Here is a 25,747-nt window from a genome sequence, read left to right on the forward strand (position 1 = left end):
GTTGGCATCCAATGTGTGTGTCTTGCATTTCCAGAATGGAAAAAAACACGGAGCACTGCCCACCACAGCATGAGATTTGATTTAACACGCTCACATGACACAAAATGCCAATGTATAGAGGCAGCGGCATTACAACTCCCAGTTAAAATGTTGTAGTTGTTTAAGTTGTCATTTTTTAAAATTAATTGTATTTAGAATTATTATTTTTATTCCTCGTGGCTTTTGATATTTTGTATCTTGCTTTTTTTTTTTTTTTTTTATTCTTTTTTTTCTCCCTTTTTATTACTTTTTAAATAATTGACCTTTTTCCGCAAAATGGATCCTTAAATAAATACATTTGTTCTATTTTTTTTTTTTTTTAATTGCAAATAGTAAATATACAGGCGGGAAACACTATTACTACAACTGGATATCAAATAGGGGTCGCAAACTATTGCCACATGGGTCGCAAATGGCCCCTGGGCCGCAAATTTGCGACCCCTGTTCTAAATGAATGTAATGAAATAAATAAATATAAAATTAATTCATAATTTTATTCATGAAATGTTTGAAAAAAAATGTATATTTCCTGTATATATATTGTTACTATTTTAAACACAGTTTTGTCCATAGCTCAACCAGAGCAAACAACGTACAGTATATTAAAGCAAAACAGACTTAGCCAATCAGGCAAAAAAAAAATGTATTTTTGTTTCTTTTTACCATTTATACTGATAAGATTCTGATTGTAACTGTAGGTTGGAGATGTGTGGTCAAAGTGCTGTTATTGAGCAATGTTGCTTTTGGTTCTAGTCGGGAAATTGGAACACCGAGTTTTGGGACTGAAAATGGCTCTGTCTTTGCACATAATTCTGTGCAGTCATCCAATCCCGGGAGATACTGTTGACACCTCTAATAGAGGAGTCATTCACCCAAATTGACAACAGAGTATGACTCATGAAAATATTTTTCCCCTAGGAAGCATCATTACTAGAGCTGGGAGTCTTTGGGCACCTAACGATTCGATTACGATTCAGAGGCTCCGATTCGATAATAAAACGATTATTGATGCACCCCCCTCCTTTTTTTTTTTTTTTTTTTTAAATGTTTTGTACATTAGTTCAAAAATTGTTCAAAAATACTCTTAGGCTAAACCAAACTACTATTTCAGTATCAAGTTAACATATAACAGTAAACAAATATACAAAAATAACAGTAAATTAAAAAACTCCAGTCCCCATTCTGTATCAGCAGCTTTAAACTACATTCAATTAATTTAATGTTGTGAATCAACCGTTAAAGTTGTTAAAATTGCTCCCGTTATTTCATAATTTCCCTTTTGTCTACTTTCGACATGTGAAAGTTTTAAAACTATTTTAAAGATAGATTCAAATCAATATTTTACCGATTTAGGAGTATTTTAGATAAAAAGTTAATTAGGTTTGCTAGGAAGGTTCGCTACAACAGCCTTGCAGGGAAGTGTACTGCTTTAAGATGGCGCCCTAGCTTTCTGTAGATGTGCTGCTAACGCTACCGAATCTATATTGCATCTAGTCCTATATAAATGATATCTACCGTAACATTATGTGGATGTACTTTGTAGCAACTGTCGGCAGCAGTCAGGTATGTTGTTGTGTTTTTTTTTATCTCGTGGCATGAGTTGAGCTAGAGCCGTGAGTTGAGCATTGGCATTTCCCGAGGGGCCGGGTAATGAGAAGCACGATGTTTAGCTACTCTCGCTCCATTCCTCATTGTGTCCCGAAGACCGCGCAGCGCGCTGAGTGTGTTTTAGTTCCGCTTTACTTGGCATATTTCAATAATCGGAATTTGGATGTTTGCGAATCGTTCTCAAATCTTCCACGGCCGAATCGCGAATAATCTAAGAATCGGAAATTTTGCACACCTCTATTACTATGAACATAGTTGTGTTTCAGATGCACATTGTAATCCAAACTCACCTTTTCGTTTTTAGATTGGATAGTTGAAATCACTCCTGCCTTGGCATGTGCCGGCATGATATTCTGACGGTATGATAACCTTAAGCCAAAATATCACTCTTTAACGGTATTGCAATTACAGCTCTAAAATGAATTATTTTGAGATATCTTGTTTTAAAAAAAAATCCCATTGAACGGGATTTTTCAAAACATTAGCAAATTGGAACATAAGTATAATGTTAAGTTCATTCATTCATTCATTCATTTTCCATGCCGCTTTTCCTCACGAGGGTCGCGGAGGTGCTGGAGCCTATCCCAGCTAACTACGGGCAGTAGGCAGGGGACACCCTGAACTGGTTGCCAGCCAATCGCAGGGCGTTAAGTTCAAATAACTAAAAATAAATAAATCAATAAAATTAAAATAAACGCAGTCCTTGAGGTGAGCCTAAACCCTTAGCCACAGCTCAATATTATTACACGACAATTTTTACCACCGCTCGACACACTTAACACGCTGGAATTAACTCCCGTAGCTGGTGGGAAACATTCATGACAGCGTTTACTATCCTTTCATTTTGTATAAATGCAAAATCATATAGGAGGTATTGCCTCCTTGGCAGCCACCCTCCGCAAACATGTTTTACATGCCGGTTGGCCCTCCTCTAAGCCGCAACCGTCTGTCACTTTTCTGTGGCCAAAGTATTCCCATACCAGCGATTTCATTTTCTTCGCTGGGGAGAAAAAGTTCAGGAGTTTCACCTCCTCCAGCCATCATGTAGCACAGCTGACTCACTGACACTGAGCAACAACCGGTGGGAGATAGTTGAGCCTTACAGCTGCGAGCGAGAGATTTCGGCATGCATTTTTTGGACATAAAAATAGCTAATATCTTAGGGATGGTATGATGGAAAATTTCGCGGTTCTGAAAGCTGGACAGTTTCATACCACGGTATACATTAAAACCGGTAATCGGCACATGTTTACTCCTGACTAATAGTCCTGTCCCACAACTTGCTTAAAAGGACACCATGGATTGAAATTGAAAGGAGGAAAGGATATCTAGGTACTAAAATAGTATCATCCGAAACTAATGTGATGACATGACATGGAAAGGCCCCATAAATTGTCAAGGACAGGTGAGTAAGAAACTCATTAGATCGCCATGTTTTCCGATTCCATCATCTACGTTTTCGAAAGAAAAAATATATATATTAAAAAAAACGAATTAAGCAGCCATATCATGTGATCTGCACCATACTGTAGTTATGTGGCACTTACTTAGTCTGGGAATGTATTATCCACGTTCATGAAAAGGAGTGAGAAGCTCATTAGATAGCCATGCGACTCCAATTTCTATTCGTTTTAGAAGTACGATACTGTGATTACATCCTCAACAAATGAACAACTGTATACGTCGATAGTGATTAGTTGGATGAGAAAGTAAATAGGTGCTGTAATGATGTTGATGATGTGGCGACTCACCTCCAACTTCTTCCACTCCCTCCAGCAACATATCTTTGGTAAAGTTGGAGAGCTGCCCGGTGAAGGACGACAGGCTCCCGCCGACCTGGCCGAGCGACTGGCCGAGGCCGGATCCGATTCCGCCGAGCCAAGACGACATGTTCCGAGGTAGCTCAACAACAACACGGCCAAACCAAAACAGAAGACGGGGTCGGGGAGGGCGACCGTAGTAAGGGGGGCTAGCTTAGCCTTGCTTTGGTTAACCAGCGTCCTAGGTCATTCAGTCAAACCCTCATCACAATTTGAGAATTTTGTCCCCATATATCTTAATTTTAGAATTGGGGAAAGGGCTGTTACCCGTTGAGTTCATGAGACTGCCAACTCGGCTGCAGCAGCCATTATCGGACCGGTTGGCTGTCAGCTGTGACGTGGAAGAATCGCGGTGCATTGTGGGAAGAAACATGAGAAAGAAGTTTTTAAAGGGCCAATGAACACGTTGAATTCAAAATAACTGGGATAGGCACTATACGGAGAATCTTTTTTTCCCCCATTTTTTCATTCTACAAAGCTCACAGAATCAGTGTTGCTTCTTTTTATATCATTCAAAAATTCCAAATACAAATAAAGTTATAGGGGGAAATGTGAAAAATTACTTGGCCCTTTTTCAAAGATAAAGCCTACTGATTTTTGTGATCCAAATAAGGATAAATTATAGTGCATTCTAAATGTTTTAGGTAGAGATGGGCGATACCAGTGTTTTTTGATTCGATCCGATACCAAGTAATACCAAGGCCAAATATTGCGATCCCGATCCGATATCAATACCGGAAATTCATATTAGTATAACAACCCTGCAGTGTTCTCAGCCATTCTGATGATATCTAATGTACAACTACATCAAGCACTCAAAAACTATTGTCTCTTTGCGTCAAATATGCTTTGCAATGGCAAACTGCTGCTTTTAATAACTAGCAAAGCAGTTTCCCTCAAACTCACAAACCAATCCATCAACAACAAACTCTGATTAGTCAGTCTCACCCTTTAACCATGACCCTTAATTTCATATGCACAGAACATTTCCCTGCTACACGTTGTATTTGATCAAATTTTAATCTACTTAAATTAAATATTTTGGATCTAATTAAAGAACGAATTAATTAGCATGTTACCGCCCTCAAATGGTAGATCACTAAAAACAAATCCAATAATCAATAGTCACTTGCCGCTTTTGAATTTTATTTTACTAACACAATTTTCAAACAGATTTTGAAATTAAAAAAATAATAATAATAAAAATAAATTTAAAAAACAGATCTTGAAATAATTGAAACAGACCTTTAACAAAATAAAAATAAGTAGCAACAAAACAGAAAAAATCACGCATTTAATTTTTTGTAACATAAAAAAATATGGAAAAACATTTCATGAAAAAATAAAAATGTGAAACATAAATTCACAAGAAATAATAATAAATGAATAAGAAATAATAATAAAGTTAAGAAATTAGGCGTGAGAGGGGCGGAGGATAAGCATACTGTTCGACACAGGATTGGTACGTGAATGGGGGCGGGAGCACACGCCGGTGCACTGCTTATGTGTGTGCACTGCTTAAGTGCGTGTAGAATGCGAAAGGGAAAAGTACAAAAAGTGTGCAAAAAAATATACCCAAAAATTGACAAAGAACATATATTAATTCCAGATATCGATACTTTTGCTTGGGGATCGATACCTAAAATTTTACGCGCTGGATCGAAATATCGATATTTTGGTATCGATCCACCCATCCCTAGTTTTAGACCACATCCAAGTCTTTTTTTTTTTTTTAATTAAATGTTTAGTACATAATATTCATGCACGAACTTCATGTACTTGACATTTCACCTGACAACGTATATATTTTAAAGCAACACTAGGTAAATTCAATCTTTATAAAATATTTTCATAACGCAGATACGCAGACTGAGAACTAATTTAATGACACCGCTTTTATATCTTGAGGGGGTCTGTATTGCTTTCACAGGCACTAATTATCTTTGAGGAGGGTGGCAGGAACCCTGCCACACACAAAAAATACAAATGTGCTGACTGCTTTACAGCATACGTCACTTCCCCTTTCATAATAAAGATGGAAGTCGATGCGAACACTTGAGATGATGGCAGAGCAACAAAAGAGACAAAATATTTTGTCCGAGGAGGAAATAAAAAGAGGCAACCAGGATAAAAGGATACTCAAGAATAAACATTGGCCCGGCTTTCACTCGTCAGCGCTGACAAGTTCAAGTGGGGTGGAGGGGTTAGGCTTACGGTCGCTAACAGTCATATGCTATTGTTTAGCCACAAATGGATTCATTACCTTATTACTATTCATCCTTCACACAGCCGCCGGAAACAGAAATATTGTTTAATCCATCTGCAAGCAGCCAGATTATTTTACGACATTGTGCCGGTGTGCACTGGTCGTCATGGGAAACGCAGTCTTTCTTAAGGCAAAAAAACTACTGCTTTTGTCCACTGGAATCACTAAAATCAACCAAAACTGAAAAGTTACCTAGTGTTGCTTTAATCAGTCCTTGTACTAGCCAATATGGCAACGTGTGGCATTATGAGGCATCTTCAGAGGACCTTCATATTTCAAAGTCAAAGTTTGCTTTATTGTCAATTCCATAATAACTTTGAAAAGTCCTCATTATTGAAATCATCAACAAGTAACCTAAACTAACCACAGTGGTGTTTCCCCGACGTTCTCTGCTTCAAAACAAAAGACTTTGGGTCGAAATCAAACTTAGAGCAATTAATTAACATTAGTACAACGCTGCAATGTTTAAGTCTTTTATTAAAATAATCTTTTTACATTGTTAAATACAATCTCTCAAGTATCTGAAAGCAGGGCAAGCAGGTGCCTTTCCTCCCAAATACCGCTCGTGAGTTCGCAAGAAATGAATAAAGTAACTGCTTTAAACATACTGCCATTGTCAGTTAATGGATGACTTGATCAGCAAGTGTCTCTATGTGCAAAAAAATATTAAATCAGATCCCGGAGCCCATATAGTTCAGCAGCCAGTGACGTTTTCACCTAGCTTCCATCGGGGTGGGCTTCATGCATTTCTGGAGAGTAAGTCAGGAGCACAATCATCACCCAAAGATGCAGCACCACCTGCCAGAACAATCAAGTCAAAAGATTAGTGGGTGGAAGGCACATATCAAGTTTGTATTGAAGTTTATTTGCTACACCAATCATTATTGTGACCCACTAAAGGTTTAAACACGCAAAAAAAAATTAATCAAGTGTTTTTATTTGAATTGAAATGGAATTAAATGTTCTTTTTCCAGATTTTTTGGTATTCCATGATAATAATAATAATTTTAAGTCCAACCAGGGCAGTCCAACAGAAGGGTTTTAAACAGATACTCACCATGTACAAGATGACAAAAATCCTCGCCATTGGGTAGCGCCTCAAGAAGATCCCAAGTCTGATGCTGGAATGAGAGAATGAGAAACCAGACCGGATCTAAATGAATCCTGAGCCAGCGACAAACCCAAGTGGGCTGTGGGTAATGTAGTTTCCTATTCATGACTCACGCATTTACCTGAAGCGGTCAATAGTGCTGGCAGCCTTTTGCACTTTCCCATATACGCCAGAACCGTCTTCATTGCTGAAAAGCACCGGAATGTTTCTCTGTCTGGCTCCTGAAGGTTATAAAAAAGTAAATAATAAGTTATAAAATATGACAACTATATTGGTCAAACGCGTAAGATGTGGTTACCTGGCCCCTCGATGCCGCTCATGTTGATAGCTGGCCCCCCTGTGCTCGGACCCCCCTGGGTATTCTTGAGCTGCTGCTCCAGGCGCTCCAGCTGGAAGACAAGCGAGCTTTTCTCCGTGCCCAAAGCCTCCAGCATGGTCTGCTTCTGGATCAACGTCTCAGTCAGTTGGTGCAGGCGGTTCTCCAGCTCCGGTTGGCTGCTGTTGCTCAGTGTCTTGTTGGTCAACTGAAGGGGGAAAACAACAAGCATCCACATGTGCAAGATATTATGTAATGCAATTCATTATATTGGAAAAAAGCTAGAGGAGCACTCTGGGAGAGCAGACAACCGCCTAAGAAGCCAAATTCAAGTTGGCCATGTGACCCCATGACCCCAAAATTTAATCACCTCTTCCTTTTTACATTTCAAAAAAGTTTGATAATAATGCCTTTATCCATTCTTGAGTTACGTTGAACACAAATATACGGAACAGACATAGGGAACCAAATATAGAACTTCCACCTCGAGCGGGTCTCACCTACTGGAGAAGGTAAAAAAAAAATACAAATGATAAAACCTTCTGGTAGACAGCAGGGATGAAATAGAAAGAAACTTCATGGGGTCTCTTTTGTGCTTACTTCTGAAAGTAAAAAAGTAAAAATTACAATGTATCCAGTAGGGGTGTGACAATACATCGAAATGGTGATATATCGTGATACAGTGGTACCTCTACATACGAATTTAATTCGTTCCAGGACCTTGTTTGTAAGTCGAAATGGTCGTATGTCGAGCAGGATTTTCCCATAGGAATACATTATAATTCCATTAATTCGTTCCAAAGCCTAAAAACATACACTAAATTCTTAATAAATACTGCTGGCACTGTTACAAATGGCAATTAAACATAGAAAAACAAATAAGTTATAAATAAATAATTCAGAATAATATAATAATAAGAAGAATAATTAATAATTATTCCTGTAAATAATGTAACGAATCGGATTCTAATATGGCGGACACTTTTTACTGTCCCTGAACGCACCGCGAAGGTGACGTCTCAGTGAGATAGGTCGGTGCGGTAGAGATAATACTTTCGTTTTCTTGAGAGCGGTCAACTGCTTAAGACAATGGGCGTTTTGTGTTGGATAAGTTCTTAAATAAATGATAAAAACGTGACGAAGCTGGCGATTTCCTTGGCAATGTTACCACAATAATAATTGTCACCTTAACTTATAAATAGTGGCGAACGGTGGTCGGAAGAGGACCATGGAGCTGTATTGTTGAGCCAGTTCAGGGACGCGCACCCCAAGCTCATATTTTTCTATAACTTGCATCTTCATTTCAAAGGTAAGCATCACTTTTTTCCTTGTTTCTCCAACTGTATCAACTTTTTTTGAAAACTGTGTTGATTTCTCACACAAGAAAATCCACCGTGCGTTCGTTTGCAGTGCTGTCATGTCGTCGTATTTCGAGCAACTCGTCGGATGTAGAAACAAATGGCGGCTCAAGTTTTACGTCGGATGTCGAAAAGATCGTGTGTCGAAGTGATCGTATGTAGAGGTACCACTGTACTTTGTATCCCAAAAGGTTATCGATATGCTCCTGCCAAGAATCGCGATATCGTTTTAAAAAGGTGTCACTGTTGTTTTTTTTTTGTTTTTTTTTGTAAAAAAACAAAGGGAACCAACAAGTTGCTACCAAAATCTTCCACCATAATAGTGTCTCAGTTAACTATAAGGCTGCATTGACGGTGCTTGACGCCCAATCATTTAGACTGGGAACTTTTGTTCATTCGAAACAAAAGCATTTACAGTTATTCTGTCCGATTTTCAGGGCATTTACAGGTCATTTCCTGTTGAGTCTGAGTTGCTGCCTATTGATTTGGGTGATTCCCAGGTCACTTCCTGTTCTATAACTCAAAATAAACAGGAGGTGACCCATAAAATACCCCCAAATCAACAGGAAGTAACTGAAAATCAACAAGTAAATGACCTTAAATGGCCCAAAATTACCTCATTGCCTGGCATTGGGTGCTACTGATGGCCATAGATGTTCAATCCGTTTGAAGTGGGAGGGATGGCAGCGAATTCGTTCATCCGCTGCCACCCTCGCAGTTCAAATGGATTGGACGTCTACTAGTGATAAAATCATTCAATTCACAGCATAAGCTTGGTTTTCTGTTTATTAGTTGTTTGTAGAATATTCTAGAATGATTTCCTGACCAATGTATCGATAATCGTAGTTTCACCATATCGTCAGATCATCGTTATCGTGAGCTTTGTATCGCAAATCGTATCGTATGGTGAGGTACCAAGAGGTTTCCACTCCTAGTATCCAGTACTCTGTTGTCACTGGAATTTATGTCTTTTCCGGGGATCAACCTGGGGTCACATGTGACATTTTTGATATTGTTACTCGTACTGCGTATGCGCGAAAGGATCATTCAGTGCTTCCAGCACCGCCTCTAGCAGTCAGCAGGGATGAAATAGAAGCACAGTTGTTAAAAATATGGATTAAAAAGAATAAAAGAAACCAACTAAAAATGATATTTTTGTATGACTCCTGAAAAAAATATAAGGTAAATAATATTAACAGTTAAAATGAATGATAAAATTAAGATGAGCCGACTTTTTTAAACTCTTGCAATTGAGAAATGAACTGTCACTGGTCATACCCACCTGATTTCTCAGTTTTTGAATTTCATCTTCTCTGTCTTTGATCCGGCTCTGCAATGTGCTTTTAGTACGATTCTGCTCCTCCTCCACATAGTGCAGCTCCTAAGAACAATAAAGTATCAAATTGCGCCGCTTTGAGAAGACGCAAAGTCATTGACGCGCTTCCCACCTGTTTGTGCCGATCCACCTCGGCTTCCAGCTCCTGTCTGACACGGTTCAATGCCGCCGTCTGTTCCTCAAATTGCGCAGTCTGCTGCCGCCACGTTTCCGCTTCGGCCAGGGACTGGCTCTCTAAATCCTGAAAATGTAAGCGATACGTCCAGTTCCCCGTACAGCCAGTTAATCATAATGACTTGAAGTGTTCCTTCTGTTTTGGCCTATTTTCTCACCTGTAATTCAGTCCGGACCGAGTGTAATTGGCCTTGCAGCTTTTGAATCTCCTCTCTCTGTAGCTCCTTTTCGTGCCGCAACTCCTCTATCTCCACAGCGGCGGCACCGCTGCCGTCCAGCGTGTCCAGACTGGAGCCCTCCTTAAGGCTGCTGATCAGCTTCTCTTTGGACTAAAACGTTGAATGACATTAAACACACACTTAATTGACAGCAGAAGATAAACCAGTTGTTTAAAAATGAACTGAATTTGCGTTGAAATTATCTACAGTGATCCTTCGTTTCTCGCAGTTAATGGGGACCAGAACCCGCTGCAATAAGTGAAAAATCGTGAAATAGCCCCCCCATTTTTTTTGTGTGTGTTCAATGTATTTATCCAAATTTATCATTGGAAAAAGATACATATAAGACATGTTTTTTTTGTTTTTTCCAAAAGTATAATTTAAAAAAAACTTATATACTTACTTATACTTATAAATAACATATATAATACTGGTCCTTCTCAAAAAAAATAGCATATTGTGATAAAGTTCATTATTTGCTGTAATGTACTGATAAACATTAGACTTTCATATATTTTAGATTCATTACACACAACTGAAGTAGTTCAAGCCTCTTATTGTTTATTTTTGATGATTTTGGCACAAAAGTCAAGAAAACCCCCAAAATCCCTAACTCAAAAATTAGCATATTCATCCGACCAATACAAAAAAGTGTTTTTTAATACACAAAAAGTCAATCTTCAATTAATTATATCAGCTATGCACTCAATACTTGGTCGGGAATCCTTTTGCAGAAATGACTGCTTCAATGCGGCGTGGCATGGAGGCAATCAGCCTGTGGCACTGCTGAGGTGTTATGGAGGCCCAGGATGCTTCGATAGCAGCCTCAAGCTCATCCACGGTGTTGGGTCTGGTGTCTCTTAACTTACTCTTCACAATATCCCACAGATTCTCTATGGGGTTCATGTCAGGAGTGTTGGAAGGCCAATTGAGCACAGTAATGCCATGGTCAGTAAACCATTTACCAGTGATTTTGGCACTGTGAGCAGGTGCCAGGTCGTACGAAAAAATGAAATCTTCATCTCCATAAAGCTTTCAGCAGATGGAAGCATGAAGTGCTCCAAAATCTCCTGATAGCTACGTAGCTGCATTGACCCTGCCCTTGATAAAACACAGTAGACCAACACTAGCAGCTGACATGGCACCCCAGACAGTTACTGACTGTGGGTACTTGACACTGGACTTCAGGCATTTTGGCATTTCCTTCTCCCCAGTTTTTCTCCAAACTCTGGCACCTTGATTTTCGAATGACGTGCAAAATTTGCTTTCATCTGAAAAAAGTACTTTGGACCACTGAGCAACAGTCCAGTGCTGCTTCTCTGTAGCCCAGGTCAGGCGCTTCTGCTGCTGTTTCAGGTTCAAAAGTGGCTTGACCTGAGGAATGCGGCACCTGTAGCCTATTTCAAGCACACGCCTGTTCACGGTGGCTCTGGATGTTTCAACTCCAGACTCAGTCCACTGTTTCTGCAGGTCCCCCAAGGTCTGGAATCGGCCTTTCTCTACAATCTTTCTCAGGGTGCGGTCACCTCTTCTGGTTGTACAGCGTTTCCTGCCACACTTTTTCCTTCACACAGACTTCCCACTGAGATGCCTTGATACAGCACTCTGGGAACAACCTATTCACTCAGAAATTTCTTTCTGTGTCTTAGCCTCTTGCTTGAGGGTGTCAGTGATGGCCTTCTGGACCGCAGTCAGGTCGGCTTTCTTGCCCATGATTGCGGTTTTGAGTAATGAACCAGGCTGGGAGTTTTTAAAAGCCTCAGGAATCTTTCGCAGGAATTTTGAGTTAATTCGTCGATTCAGATGATTAGGTTAGTAGCTTCTTTAGTGTACCTTTTCATGATATGCTAATTTTTGGAGAGGGATTTTGGGGTTTTCTTGACTTTATTGCCAAAATCATCAATATTAAAACAATAAAAGGCTTGAACTACTTCAGTTGTGTGTAATGAATCTAAAATATATGAAAGTCTAATGTTAATCATTACATTACAAAAATAATGAACTTTATCACAATATGCTACTTTTTTTGCGAAGGACCAGTATATATATACGTATATATTAATAAATGTTTTTTAAGCACTTCAAATGTAATAATTATGAGTTTTAAACATGTTGCTGTCCCACTGAATTATTTTCAAACAAGAATGAAGTAGAAAAATACTTTCTTAGTAGCTAAAGTCTTCTTGTTCACAATAATATCAGAGTCCCAACCAATTAGTGGTCGAGCACTGCTCCTTGAAGTAGTAGTGGAGTAGACCCAGCTTACTTGTAGAATGCGCGAGGCCTTGTGCTTGTAGTCCTGCAACTCTTGCTTGGCGCTCTCGGCGGCGTTCTTGGCACTCCTCAGCTGCTGCTGGAGGCTGTCCACCTGGAGCTTCTCCTCTGTGGCGCGCCTCTCCGCCGCTGTCAACGCCTCGGCCAGGCTCTGCCGCTCGCTCTCCAGCCGTGACTGCCGGCTGGCATATTCGCTCTAATCAAACAAATCGGTAACTTATTTTGGACGTCTATGGTCAGCATACAAATATTGCTGAGGTAAACTGGAAAACTGAAGACATACAATGGTACATAATGTGCAATAAAATACAAAATCCAGTTTCCATCCATCAATTTTCTCCCACTTATTTGACTTCGTTGTTTTTCAAAAAACCCGTTAGCATAATGCTAAGGTGCAAAAGGAGACGCTATTCCTGCAAAAAAATTAAAATGCAAAAATTAGCATTGCGTCACAATATCTAACAAAAAAAATTAATAAATATTCATCCTCAAACGCCTAGGAGGTAGTCTTAGACAAGAAATATAACAATATTCCCTCATTCAAAAAAAGAGTTGTAATACTACCACTACTGTTATTTAGTTTCCAGTCTTCTGTCAAAGTAAATATAAATTCCTTGCAATGTTTAGTAAATTTATCATATTTTTCTATTACCGTAATTTCCTGAATATAACGCACACTTTTTTTTTTTCCAAAAATCAACTTGTAAAATCATGGGTGCGCATTATACACTGGCACAGGGATGGAGACAGAAATACAATATAATGTATGTATGTATGTATGTATGTATGTGTGTGTGTATATATATATATATATATATATATATATATATATATATATATATATATATATATATATATATATATATATATATATATAATATATACATATATTATATATATATATATATATATATATATATATAATATATACATACATACATAAGACAGAATTTTTTATTTAATTGACACGGCCATGTTGTGTTGAAAAAAAACGTATGCGGCGATCCATTTCCGACCATTACGGTACATGACGTCACCATTTTGTTTCGGTAATACTTCACTCTTATTGGTCGAATGATTTCGTCTGTGTTAAATTCTGCTTTTTTCACTCTTCATAAAGCACATAATTTAGTTTCTTTAACTCATTTGAGTCAAAGTTTATTGCAACTCGGACCATAACAAATGTAACACAACAGACTTCCTGTGTCCGTCAACTATATCCGTCCCTCGGGAAACTTAAACCCAAATAACAATAGTTCCTATGTTTACGGTCTACAGCGATGTGGTCTTTCCGATTTCCGACTTTAATCATCACTTTTATTTTACCGTATCAAACCATGGAAGAAACATTTATTCATCATGATGAAACGAGCAAGTTATACAGCGGCCTTTAAAAGAAAAGTCATATCTGTTTTGCTTTCTCCTGGATTCTGTTAAGTTGGAGAAGTTGTCAAGTCATGTTATTACCATACATATTGTCAGTTTACGGTAATGTTTTGTCCTACCAATGTGCTATGCTTGTGCTGTGTTACACCAGTCAGTAAAAGGACATTTCTGTATCTGTACACGAGCTCTGTCTTCTTGTATTCTTCTATTTATTGGTGCTAAAATTAGGGTGCGTGTTATACACGGGTGCGCCTTATATTCAGGAAATTACGGTATTTATTTTCATTTCATTGAAGTGTTATTAGAGACTTTTGTTACTATCATGTCACCATGTTAACTAGAAAATGAAAAAAAATCTCAAGGGTGTCTTTTCGATCCATGACGGCACAGTTTATGTTAAATAAAATGAGTTGATATTTAATAAAATACCCTCTTTTGCAAACCATAGTTCTGCAAATGAAAATGTATGTATTTTTACAGGCTAATGTATTTTAGTGTAACTAGTCTCCTACAATTCAACAATCGGTTCCTAGTGTCTCTTGGGGCTTTAAGCAAGAAATCCCTGGAGCCCTCCACCCCACCCGTGCGCACCGCAAAAATTAGTTTTTAGCAGACATACTGTAAATGCACAAAAAAGGGTAAACAATGTATAAGGCCACATTAAAACAAAAATAAAGTGGGCCGACAACATATTTATGGCGGAAAACACTCAGGTGACTTGGTTCTGCTCTGAGACCCCCAATTTGGCCAAATTTCAAAATTGTCCTATATGCATGTGTGATACATCATTGAAAAGCTTAAAATCGCAATTTGCTGGGGGATGAAAATTTTTGAACAGGAGGGCATAAAAAAAAAAAAATTTTTTTTAATTTTTTTTTTTTTTTTTTTTTAAATTAAGCCCTAAGCATGATTAAAGACACCATGATTTTAACGAGATATTATAGCGCACATACCTTGTTTCAATAAAAAAACTCAGTGTAGCATGTCTCACCTGGCCGGACATTTTGGGGATTTTATGGGTTAAACACGGTAATATAACAAGGGTCGCGATGCAGAAATTGCAGACATCAATGAGTGGTCGAGATTTTCTTTTTCAAATATTTACCCTTTTAAACATTTTTTTTTTCAATTTTTCTTTGTTCAGATCGATTATTTATCATCTAATATATCGGGGGAAATGCGACAGTAACAAAAAAACTACAATTAAGCGATAGTTATGAGGTAGATATCCGTGACCCATTGATAGACACAATTTTTTTATTGTGACATAATTTGTTTAAATGTATGCAACTAAATCATTTTATTAAGTCCTTTTTTTTTTTCTTTCTCAAACTAAATATTAAAACGGACAAATTAAAAATAGTTCGGGGGCTTAATGCGCTATGAAACTGCTATGGCAGCATATAGACATATTGTTCTATCAAACACAACAATTCTTTTGTCTTAAAATACAGCAGTTTTTTTAAAGAAGATTGCTAGAGAAGAAACTGCTTTTTAAGCCTGCTCTGTTTTTTCCACCGTGTAAAGGACATACAAGTAGAAAAAAATTTAATAGTATGAATAACATCCAATAAATAAATAAACGTCATTAAAATGACACACTTCAGTTTCACTTTTCACGAAATACACAGGGTCCACTGATAGTGTCAAGTGCAGGTTGCTACAGCAGATAGGGTGGAGCCCCGCAAGGGGGGGGGTTGCGGTCTCATTTCAAATGACCAATTCTTGTCGTTTCTGTGAGGATCAGCCCTTTATTGGCTGGGGCCCAAAGAAACTGCCTGGCTTGCCTGTTCACAAGCTCCACCTCTGCCTATAATACCATATTAGCGTTGCATCTTATCTACGAACAAATACATTTTTCTTGCGAAATTTGGTGGATGTTGCTGGCTTATTGCCAGGTGCACCTTAAAGTCCATAATTACGGTACTTTTTTGGGTTACGTAAATACTCTTTTGTATCTAATGTTTTCAATAAAAATTCTTTAAAGCTCACAGTTAAAATAAACTATACAAAAGTTGTTGTTTTTTTATTGTGAAAATGATCTAAAACGGACAATATGGGGAAAAAATGTGATTTCAGGGGATGACAGTATATCACCTGCATTTGTCGATAGTTGTCCGCCTCTCTCCTGATGTTCTGCTCGGCTTCCCGCAGCCTTTCCTGCACGGTCTCCAGAGCTTGGGAGTGCAAAGTGCTGCCTTCTGTGTGGTCCTCCAAGATTCTAAACAGTACAAATTGTAGACACTGCATAAAAAAGAAAAAAAAAATTTTTTTTTAAGTGTTATCATACCTGGACTTTTCCTTCTGCGCCTCTTCCAGCGCCACGCTGCGGCTTCTCAGCAGCTGGTCGGCCTCGTCCAGTCGGACCTTGAGCACGGCAAGCTGCCCGTCTTTGGCGGCCAGCGCCTCGTTCAGGTCATCCACCTGCGAGCGCATACCCCGCAGAGCACGGTCGCTTTGAGACCGCTCGGAGTTCCTTTCGTCAACACGCAGCCGTGTGTGGTTCAGTTCTGAGTGAGTGATTATGGAGAGCAGAATACCCAGTGAATGATTGTTTCAATGCCTTTGGCGGTGGGAAACATCCACTTTATTTGATCTGGGAGATCAAAGCTGGAACCCGTTAATGTCCATTGCCGACAATAGCAGACGAGGAGTAGGTCGATAAAATGTGTCTTACCTTCTTGCATGTCCTTTGATCTCTGAATGATCGAAGCCATTTCCTGGTTGAGGGAGGCCACCTCACTACGTAGGAGTTGGTTCTCCAGACGCAGGCTGGACAGAACCTGGCCCTGTGCCTCCTCTGAAGGACCGCACGACTCCTGTTGGCCAGAATCCTGAGGGGCAGCCAAGCCCGAGTCCAAGTTCTCAGTTGAGTCTGGACTGGCTGAGATTACAAGACAAAGAAATTTAGCCTCTTTTTTGTTGACCGACATCATTTTTATGCTATAATTATTCAACATTTTATTCTTTTTGTGAAATTTTAGCTTAAATGGTAAATGGTGTTATACTTATATAGCGCTTTTCCACCTTTCAAGGCGCTCAAAGCGCTTTACACTATCTCGCCATCCACCTACTGGTGACGCAGCTTAAAGTGTTATTCTTATGCATGGCACCCCAAAGAAATCCAATTAATTAGAGGCTTTGTAGTTAATTTTGTTTAATCACATTTTAACTGAAACAGTAATTGTCCAAAAAAAGCTTTTTTTTTTTTTACATTTAAAAAATATTTTTGTGGCTAAATGAATCAAATAGTATTCACAGGAGTGTGACAAAATATCGAAATAGAGATATATCGTGATACTTTGGATCCCAAAAGCTTATCGATATGCTCCTGCCAAGAAACGACATATCGTTGGGGCGCTTACAGGTCATTTTTTGTTCATTTTAGGACATTTACAGGTCACTTTCTGTTGAGTTTAAGTCATTGCCTATTCATTTGGGGAAATTCTTGGGTCACTTCCTGTTCTGTAACCCAAAGTAAACTGGAGGTGACCCATAAATGCCCCAAAATCAAAGGGAAGTGGCCCATAAATGCCCCCCAAATCAATACAAATTGACCAAAAATCAACAGCAAATGGCCTGAAATTGACCACCATAGATGTCCAAATCGTTCAAGGAGGGAGGGGTCCCAACTCAAACGGACTGGACGTCTAGTGATAACTCATTCCAATTCACAGCAGGAGGATGAAAATAGCGTGTTTTTCTGTTTATTAGTTGTTTTGTGGAATATTCTAAAATTATTTCCTGACCAATGTATCGATGATAGTCGTATCGCCATAACGTGAAATCATCGTTATCGTGAGCTTTGTATAGCAAATCGTATCGTATCGTGAGGTACCAAGAGGTTCCCACCCCTAATTCACAGAATATTCATAATGCTGAGTTCATTTATTTAATTGTATTTCATTACAGAACATAATTTAAAAAAATCTAAAAGACTGACATTTCAAGTGACATTTTAGGACTTTTTTTCCAACCCAGAACAAAAGACAAAAATATCAGTTCACAACACATATTTTTCCATATATTAGATTGGCTGTCTCTATTTCGATAACCGTTAGCTGAGCATCAGCTATGATGCTGCCTTCATGTAGTGTCGTAATTATGGGAAATACCACTAACTTGTACAGTCAATAATTGCAAGTGAATGCCCCCTCAACTTGGACAGTATTATTCACTAGAGAATTGGAAATTCCAACTTTCCGAGATGAGACAACATTTTACCTTTGTAAATGGTGGACAGAAAACAAGTTTTTTAAAAGAAGTTTTATCGTCACTTTGCCCGTTGTTTGGATGGCTGTGTAGTGTACACAGTTATAAATTTATTTTCCGACAAAGTGATAATTTTTACAAGTATTAATTTATTGAAAATTGAAAACAAAAACTTACTGTTAACTGTGCTGTTGCATTTTTATTTATCCTTTTCTTGTCCTAGTAGAGAATTTATAGGTCTAAACAATTTTGCCCACGTAAAAAACAAAAACAAAATAATGAGTTTTCTTTCTTTTGCTGGACAACAAAAAACACTTGTACAGGACGCACACAGTTACCAATCAGCAAGTGGTAAGAATCATCTTTCCCAGCGCACGTGAATGCACCATTTGTCTGTTTTTATTATGTGTACCAGAAAATTTTGCAATGAAAAAGTGTTTTTGATAATTGAAAGTTCTTCAATGGATGACATTAAAAAGTGTGCATTGGCATGACCTACCTTGGCTTTGCTCTTTCTCTGAACTGTCCTCTGATGTTTTCATGCTGTGAACAGACAGCGAGTCGAGGCTAGATGACCCGGACACGTCGGCGTGGCGGGGTGACTTGGATGAAACTGAAGGGCCAGCGGCAGGAGGCGTAGGAGTTGGAGTTTTAGCCTCTGCGATTCCCCCTTTCATGTTGGCATCACGCCTGGAGTCGCGTCTTACACTAACTGGCGGCTCTGAACTATTCAAGAAGTCAAAGAGCATATCATCGTCCACATCATGCGCACTCTTTTTGCGCTTCACAAAGCCTGACGAGGCGGAGGAAGAGGAGGAGGCAGAGGGCGGGGCCTTAGAAGTTCTGCCCAGTGCTTGTTTGTGGGCCGAAGCTGTCGCAGGAGCAGACTTCTTGATGTTGCCAGCCGCTGAAGAGATGAAGCTTGACGCGTGATGAGACATTTCCCCGGTTTCCGCCTTGTATTCAGGATGGACCATCGCGCTGTCTCCATCGTAATATGACGCCAGGGAGGATGTTTTGTTGTGACCTTTGCTTAAGGCGGTGGCTGCGCCTTGGTCGACTTGATTCAGGAAGCTTTCCGCTTTGCCGGCAAACTCCGCAAACCAGGACATTTTGCATGCTAATGGAAAAGAAAAAGAATATAAGGAGCAAACTTTGAAGATGGGATTTTTAAAATTAATAAAGGACAAGAATTTTGCACAAAATTATCCCCAAAAGTACTTTGAGGTAATAGTCCCAAAAGTGACTATTCCATTCTGTTTCAGGTTTAATTACACATCAATTATTGTTTTTTCTTCCAACATCAACAAAAAACGATTATCATAAACAAATTAGCTATTATTTTTTTAGCTACTGAAAATGGGGAACATTTTCAAACAGTTTTCCAAGTCTACAATTTTCTTATGATTTTCTTTTTAATTAGTTTGAATGTTTAGCTTTAAAAAGCTTGTTAATCAGTTTTTTTCCCCTTAAATAATATACAGACCCATTTACAAAAAAATAGAATATCATGGAAAGTTTATTTTCATAATGCCATTCAAAAAGTCAATAGTTTATAGATTCAGGACCCACAATTTAAGTGATTTCAAGCATTTATTTATGTGAACATAATACAGGCTTCCAGTTCACAATACCCACGAAAACAGGGATATGAGAATGTTGTGTTTTGGTACTGGTCTTGCTAGTACAGAAACCAGCATTGCTGGATTCCATAGCAGGAAGATAAAACTCACAAACTCACGAACTAGAGTGGCCCAACTCCATGTCTCTAAATTCTGGTGTATTCATCCCACAATTGCATAACAGTAATAGTAATACTGAACTTTAAGTCAAGTCACTTACGAACAAAAAAGTCTGAAGCATTGCCCTGACTTAAAAATTGAGCGATGGCGCTAACAGACTTAGCTGTCCAGTTCAAGCTATTCTGCTTGCTTACCGTTTAAAACGACGTCCAAATGTCAAATAACCTCCCCTACCATCGGGCTATTTCCAAGGTTTAACAAGGGAACATGCGAGTGTGATGTCGTTGGGGTAGAAATAAACAAATGTCATTGTAAACATAACCAAAAGTGTGGGGAAAAAATCATAACAAATCTCTACGTGGATCAGGAAGAAAGCTGAAGGACCCCACAATTTAGGTGGCTAAAGAATTGCCTTAACGTTTGAAAAATACTTTAAAAAACTTCACATTATTAACAATGCAATTTCATTTGGAAACAAATATCCTCGTATGTTCACGAATAGAATTAACTAAATAACATTCGTTTTGACTAAATTAATATTTCATGCAAGTACGCGACAAATATGTGGCAATAAAAATGCCTGATCCGGAAAAAAAGTGCACTGCACGACAGTATGACACCAGTACACGTCATCGTATGGTGAAGAAGTACAATTTAAAATCCTAAATGCAATTTATCCCACTAACGAATTGTTGAGACTAAAATTTAATTTTGAGTCAAATTGTTGTGTTTTGTGAAAATGACATTGACATTTTTAATTTTACACAAAACTTATTAGTATTGGCACCCTTTGAAAAATCATGTGATGCTTCTCTAATTTCTGTGATTAACAGCACCTGTTACTTAGCTGTGGCACATAACAGGTGGTGATAAAAACGAAATCACATTTACAGCCAGTTAAAATGGATTCAAGTTGACTCAACCTCTGTCCTGTGTCCTTGTGTGTACCACATTGAGCATGGAGAAAAAAAAGAAGACCAAAGAACTGTCTGAGGACTTGAGAAGCAAAATTGTGAGGAAGCATGGGCAATCTCAGGGCTACAAGTCCACCTCCAAAAACCCGAATGTTCCTGTGTCTACCGTGTGAAGTGTCATCAATAATTGTAAAGCCCATGGCACTCTGGCTAACCTCCCTAGATGTGGACGGAAAAGAAAAAATGACGAGAAATTTCAACGAAAGATTGTACGGATGGTGGTTAAAGAACCTCGACTAACATACAAACAAGTTCAAGCTGTCCTGCAGTTCAAGGGTACAACAGTGTCAACCCATACTTTCTGTCGGCGTCTGAATGAAAAGGGACTCTATGGTAGGTTACCCAGGTAGACCCCCACTTCTGACCCAGAGACAGTAAGCCAGGCTGGAGTTTGCCAAAACTTACCTGAGAAAGCCAAAAACGTTTTGGAAGAATGTTCTCTGGTCAGATGAGACAAAAGAAGAGTTTTTTGAGAAAAGGCATCAACATAATAGTTTACAGGGAAAAACACGAGGCCCTTAAAGAAAAGAACACAGTCCCCACAGTCAAACATGGCCGAGATTCCCTGATGTTTTCGTGTTGCTTTGCTGCCTCTGGCACTGGACTGCTTGACAGTGTGGATGGCATTATGATGTCTGAAGACTGCCAACAAAATTTGCAGCATAATGTAGGGCACAGTGTGAGAAAGCTGGGTCTCCCTCAGAGGTCATGGGTCTTCCAGCAGGACAATGACCCAAAACACACTTCAAAAAGAACTAGAAAATGGTTTGAGAGAAAGCATTGGAGACTTTTAAAGTGGCCAGCAATGAGTCCAAACCTGAATCCCATAGAACACCTGTGGAGAGATCTGAAAATGGCAGTTTGGAGAAGGCACCCTTCAAATCTCAGTGACCTGCAGTAGTTGGCCAAAGAAGAATGGTCTAAAATTCCAGCAGAACATTGCAAGAACCTCACTGACAGATACCCGAAGCGGTTGTTATTTTGACTAAAGGTTGTGCTACTAGGTATTAGGCTGAGGGTGCCCATACTTTTGTCCGGCCTATTTTTGGAGTTTTGTGTAAAATGATGATTTCTTTTTTTTTTTTTTTTCATTCTCTTTTGTGTTTTTTCATTGCAAATAAATTAATGAACTTATTACCACCAAAGCATTACAGTTGGTCTGGAGGAATATGTGGAGCTGACTTCAGACGAAACAAATTGATCTTTTAACATGGACAGTGTCTGACAGTTTTGAGTGTCTGGCCGAAATAAAGATTTGGGTTATGTGATCAATTTGATTGCAATACTTCTTCGTAATTCTTCATTCACAAATGCAGATATACTTTAAAACAAGGTTTTTTTTTAAAACTTTGGATGAATGAGTCTCTTCTTTGGTATAGGTCTTTGCAGTTGATCAATCAGCAAAAAGCCCTTAATTTTGTGTTATTGAAGAAGTTAATATTTCTTTGTAAAGGGTGTGTGTGTGTGTACGAATGTAAACATATGGCAATTAAATAGGATTTTGTGAAATGTAATCTAGAGTGTTACATATAGTTCGTTGTTACAATACTGTACTGTCAAAAGCCTTTTTTTGTTTGTATATGTCGGAAAACACTCAGGTGACTCGAAGTTCTGCTCTGAGACCCCCAATTTGGCCAAATTTCTAAATTGTCCTATATGCATGTGTGATACATCATTGGAAAGCTTAAAATCTCAATTTTCTGGGGTAAGAAAATTTTTGAAGAGGAGGGCATTCTTAATTTTTTTTTTAACCCCAAAACCCAAATTTGTGGTGAGCGCATGAGAGCATAATTAAAGACACCATGATTTTAATGAGATATTATCGCATACTTACCTTGTTTCAATCCAAAAACTCAGTGTATATAATTTTCTGATTAATGTTATATATAAATGGCGGAAAACGGTCAGGTGACTTGGAATTCCGCCCCGAGACCCCCAATCTGGCCAAATTTCAAAATTGTCCCATATGTATGTGTGGTACATCATCGTAAAGCTTAAAATCTCCATTTTCTGGGGGAAGAAAAATTTGAACAGGAGGGCATTAAAAAAAAAAAGTTAAACGGCGAAACCCTAACTGGAGGTGAGAATATAATTTAAGACTCCATGATTTTAACGAGATATTATCGCTGACTTACCTCTTTTCGATCCAGAAACTCCGTGTAGCATGTATCACAGAGTGTCAAGACAGCTGTGAATGGCCACAGAAGGACTTTTTGGGGATTTTATGGGTGAAACACGGTAATATAACAAAGGTCGCAATTATGCAGAAATCGCAAACATCAAGGAGTGGTCGAGATTTTCTTTTTCAAATATTTACCCTTTTAAAGATTTTTTTTTTTCTTCCAATTTTCCATTGTTTGGATCTATTATTTATCATCTAAAATATCAGGGAAAATGCGACAGTTACAAAAAAAAAATACAATTACGCGATAGTTATGAGGTAGATATCAGTGACCCATTACACTTTTTTTCATTGCGACGTAACTTGTTTAAGTTTAAATATACGAGTGAAAAATTTTATAAAGTCGTTTTTTGTTTTAAGCTAAATATTAGACATCAATTAACGATTCTAAGCTAAAAATGATAGACATTTCAAATAATATAAACACTAGAGGTGTGCAGACACCGCCCTCACGATTCGATTCGATTACGATTCGGAAGGCCACGATTCGATTCGATTCGATTCAGAGGGTCACGATTCGATTCGGTTCGATTCGGCAATGCATTGCGATGCATTAAAGCCTGGGATGCATTAAAATTCTAAAGCAAAGCATATTTTTTGTGAATCATGAGCCAACACAAGCGGACAGACATTAAACAACTTTTTATTGGCTCTTGTGTCTCCTGGTCGAAGTCAAATGAAAATAGTATACTTTCATATATATCTTTAAAAAAAAAAAAAATCAGATCACAGCATTTAATTAGTGCTTATAATGAGACCATGGCTTTCTCTTTTTTTTTTTTTTTTTTACACACAGTAGCAGCCTTTCACACAGTGCAACATCTGAACTCCTGTGCAAAATCAGTAACAACCGTCACTGTATTTTAGTCACAACGACCCATCAATAAAAATATTCAAGTAAATATTAAAGAAAACGACAAAGAAAATATTGTAGTGCAGCAGCATCTTTATCGCAATATCAATCCAGGGATCAGTTCAGTTGCAAACAAAACATCAACTAAATTGCAATGTAGAACAAAAGTAAAATGTAGGCCTAACCAATCTTATATCTATAATATTTCTCGCTCCCTCTTTCTCCGTTTCAGCCGTTGTTATGTTATGTCCTATCTCTCTGCTCTCTCGATTACAACTGCGCTTGTCTGTGACGTTACTCCTGTTAGGAAGCGGATTTGGGTTCCTCGTCCCCCCTGCATAGAGGTTAGATCTTGTGCCCGAACCCGACCCGACCCGAAATGTTAAGCATTCACGTTTCGGTGGGTCGGGTCGGGCCGCCGCGCCGGACTAATAAATTATTTTTAAAAATTAAAAAAAAATGCGCAGAGGGCTGTGGCGCAGCCCTCTTTTTCTTCTTCTCCTCCTCCCGTTATTTCGTTGTCTGAATGCTTTTATAATTCTCATAAATATATGTAGACTATTTAAATATTGAGTAAACTTGCGTTTTTTTCCTGCCAACTGAGAATTCGTTACGAAAGACACTTTTATTTACGCAAAGGCAAACGTGATCCTTTTGAATGTTCTCCTCTGTGTGTCTGTAAAACCGTGTTTTTTGTTTTCATTTTTAATCAAACTTTCCCAGCGTTATTTCGTTGTGTAAATGCTTCTATAAATTTCATAAAAATATGTAGACTATTTAAATATTGAGTAAACTTGCGTTTTTTGTCTGCCAACTGAGAATTTGTTAGGAAAGACACTTTTATTTATGCACACAAAGGCAAATGTGATCCTTTCGAACCTTCTCCTCTGTGTGTCTGCAAAACCGTGTTTTTTTTTTTATATTAAACTTTCCCAGCGTTATTTCGTTGTGTAAAGGCTTTTATAACTCTTATAAAAATATGTAGACTATTTAAACAGTAAGAAAACTTGAAGAAATGAAAATAAATTGCTGCTGCTGCTGCGTTTTTTTTTCCCGCATCACTCGGCTTGGGCATGCAAATCTATAGTTAATTGATCTGGCCGGTCGGGCTTCAATACCAACGGGCCGTGTCGGGTTGGGCTGGAATTTTTTAGGCCCGATCTAACCTCTACGGGCTTGCTTTGAATGTAAAGTAGCTCTCTCTACAGGTAAACATGAGAATAACAATACAAATGGGGAAACCAAATCCATTGCATCACCGGAATTGCGCAGGGAAGATTTTTGAACGTACTTATATATTTTAAAATGCGCTGAATCGATTCAGCGTGTTGCCCGCATCGAATCGAATCGTCCCTGCCCCGCATCGGGATGCATCGCCGCATCGATTATTGTTGACACCCTTAATAAACACTTTCCTTCTTTTTATGGTGTCCGTAAACGGGGGTCAGGGTAAAACAAAAAAATTAAAAATAGTTCGGGGGCTTAATGCGCCATTAAAGTGCTATGGCAGCATATTGACATATTGCTCTATCAATCACAAGTTATTTTGGCTTAAAATACAGCAGTTTATTTTAAAGAGGGGTGCAAGAGCAGAAACGACTTTTTCAGCCTTGTCTGTGTTTTTAGCCCAATAGAATTGTGTTATTGGAAAGGGAAAAACACGTCATCGTACGAAAAAACTAAGAATAAAAAAAAAAGCAAAGCTTTTCGACACAGTACCACTCGATTTTTTTTTCTTCTTAGAATTTAGATTCATGCATGTTTTGTTGATAACTACGAGCTAATACTTGATGAATAAAGTCCTTTTCGCATAGAACATCCAGGTAAAGGACAACAAGTAACTTTTATAGTATAAATTAAAAAAATAAATAAACTGAA

General features: G+C 38.4%; 2 protein-coding genes across 3 annotated transcripts in view; both read right to left on the reverse strand.

Annotated features, from left to right (window-relative positions):
* The window catches only part of trip11 (thyroid hormone receptor interactor 11), a 30,136-nt gene extending 26,336 nt beyond the window's left edge, over window positions 1-3,800 (reverse strand). For both annotated transcript variants that reach the window (XM_057860141.1, XM_057860140.1), the window contains exon 1: window positions 3,399-3,800. In XM_057860141.1, the coding sequence (XP_057716124.1) occupies window positions 3,399-3,537 (139 nt within the window). In that variant the 5' untranslated portion in view covers window positions 3,538-3,800. The remainder of the gene's footprint in view (window positions 1-3,398) is intronic.
* A 1,578-nt stretch (window positions 3,801-5,378) lies between these two features.
* golga5 (golgin A5) lies at window positions 5,379-20,262 on the reverse strand. Its single transcript, XM_057858520.1, has 13 exons — window positions 20,055-20,262; window positions 18,618-19,238; window positions 16,584-16,790; window positions 16,197-16,416; window positions 16,004-16,127; window positions 12,513-12,716; window positions 10,187-10,357; window positions 9,967-10,095; window positions 9,801-9,899; window positions 7,143-7,368; window positions 6,966-7,065; window positions 6,791-6,854; window positions 5,379-6,531 (listed from the first exon to the last, which is right to left on the reverse strand). Exons 2-13 carry the CDS (start codon window positions 19,228-19,230, stop codon window positions 6,451-6,453), a joined length of 2,238 nt encoding a protein of 745 aa, XP_057714503.1. The 5' UTR covers window positions 19,231-19,238; window positions 20,055-20,262; the 3' UTR covers window positions 5,379-6,450.
* Window positions 20,263-25,747: the final 5,485 nt, after the last annotated feature.

This window comes from Corythoichthys intestinalis, chromosome 15 (assembly GCF_030265065.1).
Source record: "Corythoichthys intestinalis isolate RoL2023-P3 chromosome 15, ASM3026506v1, whole genome shotgun sequence".
Taxonomy (NCBI): Eukaryota; Metazoa; Chordata; class Actinopteri; order Syngnathiformes; family Syngnathidae; genus Corythoichthys; species Corythoichthys intestinalis.

What these genes read in the sequence shown, in the direction of transcription:
- golga5 (XM_057858520.1), bottom strand. Translation starts at nt 19,230, where the DNA reads ATGTCCTGGTTTGCGGAGTTTGCCGGCAAAGCGGAAAGCTTCCTGAAT. An exon ending in CGGTCCGGACTGAATTACAG is followed by an intron (nt 10,096 to 10,186) that starts GTGAGAAAATAG and finishes TTACATTTTCAG; the next exon opens with GATTTAGAGAGCCAGTCCCT. An exon ending in TTCAAAAACTGAGAAATCAG is followed by an intron (nt 7,369 to 9,800) that starts GTGGGTATGACC and finishes TTCCCCCTTCAG; the next exon opens with TTGACCAACAAGACACTGAG.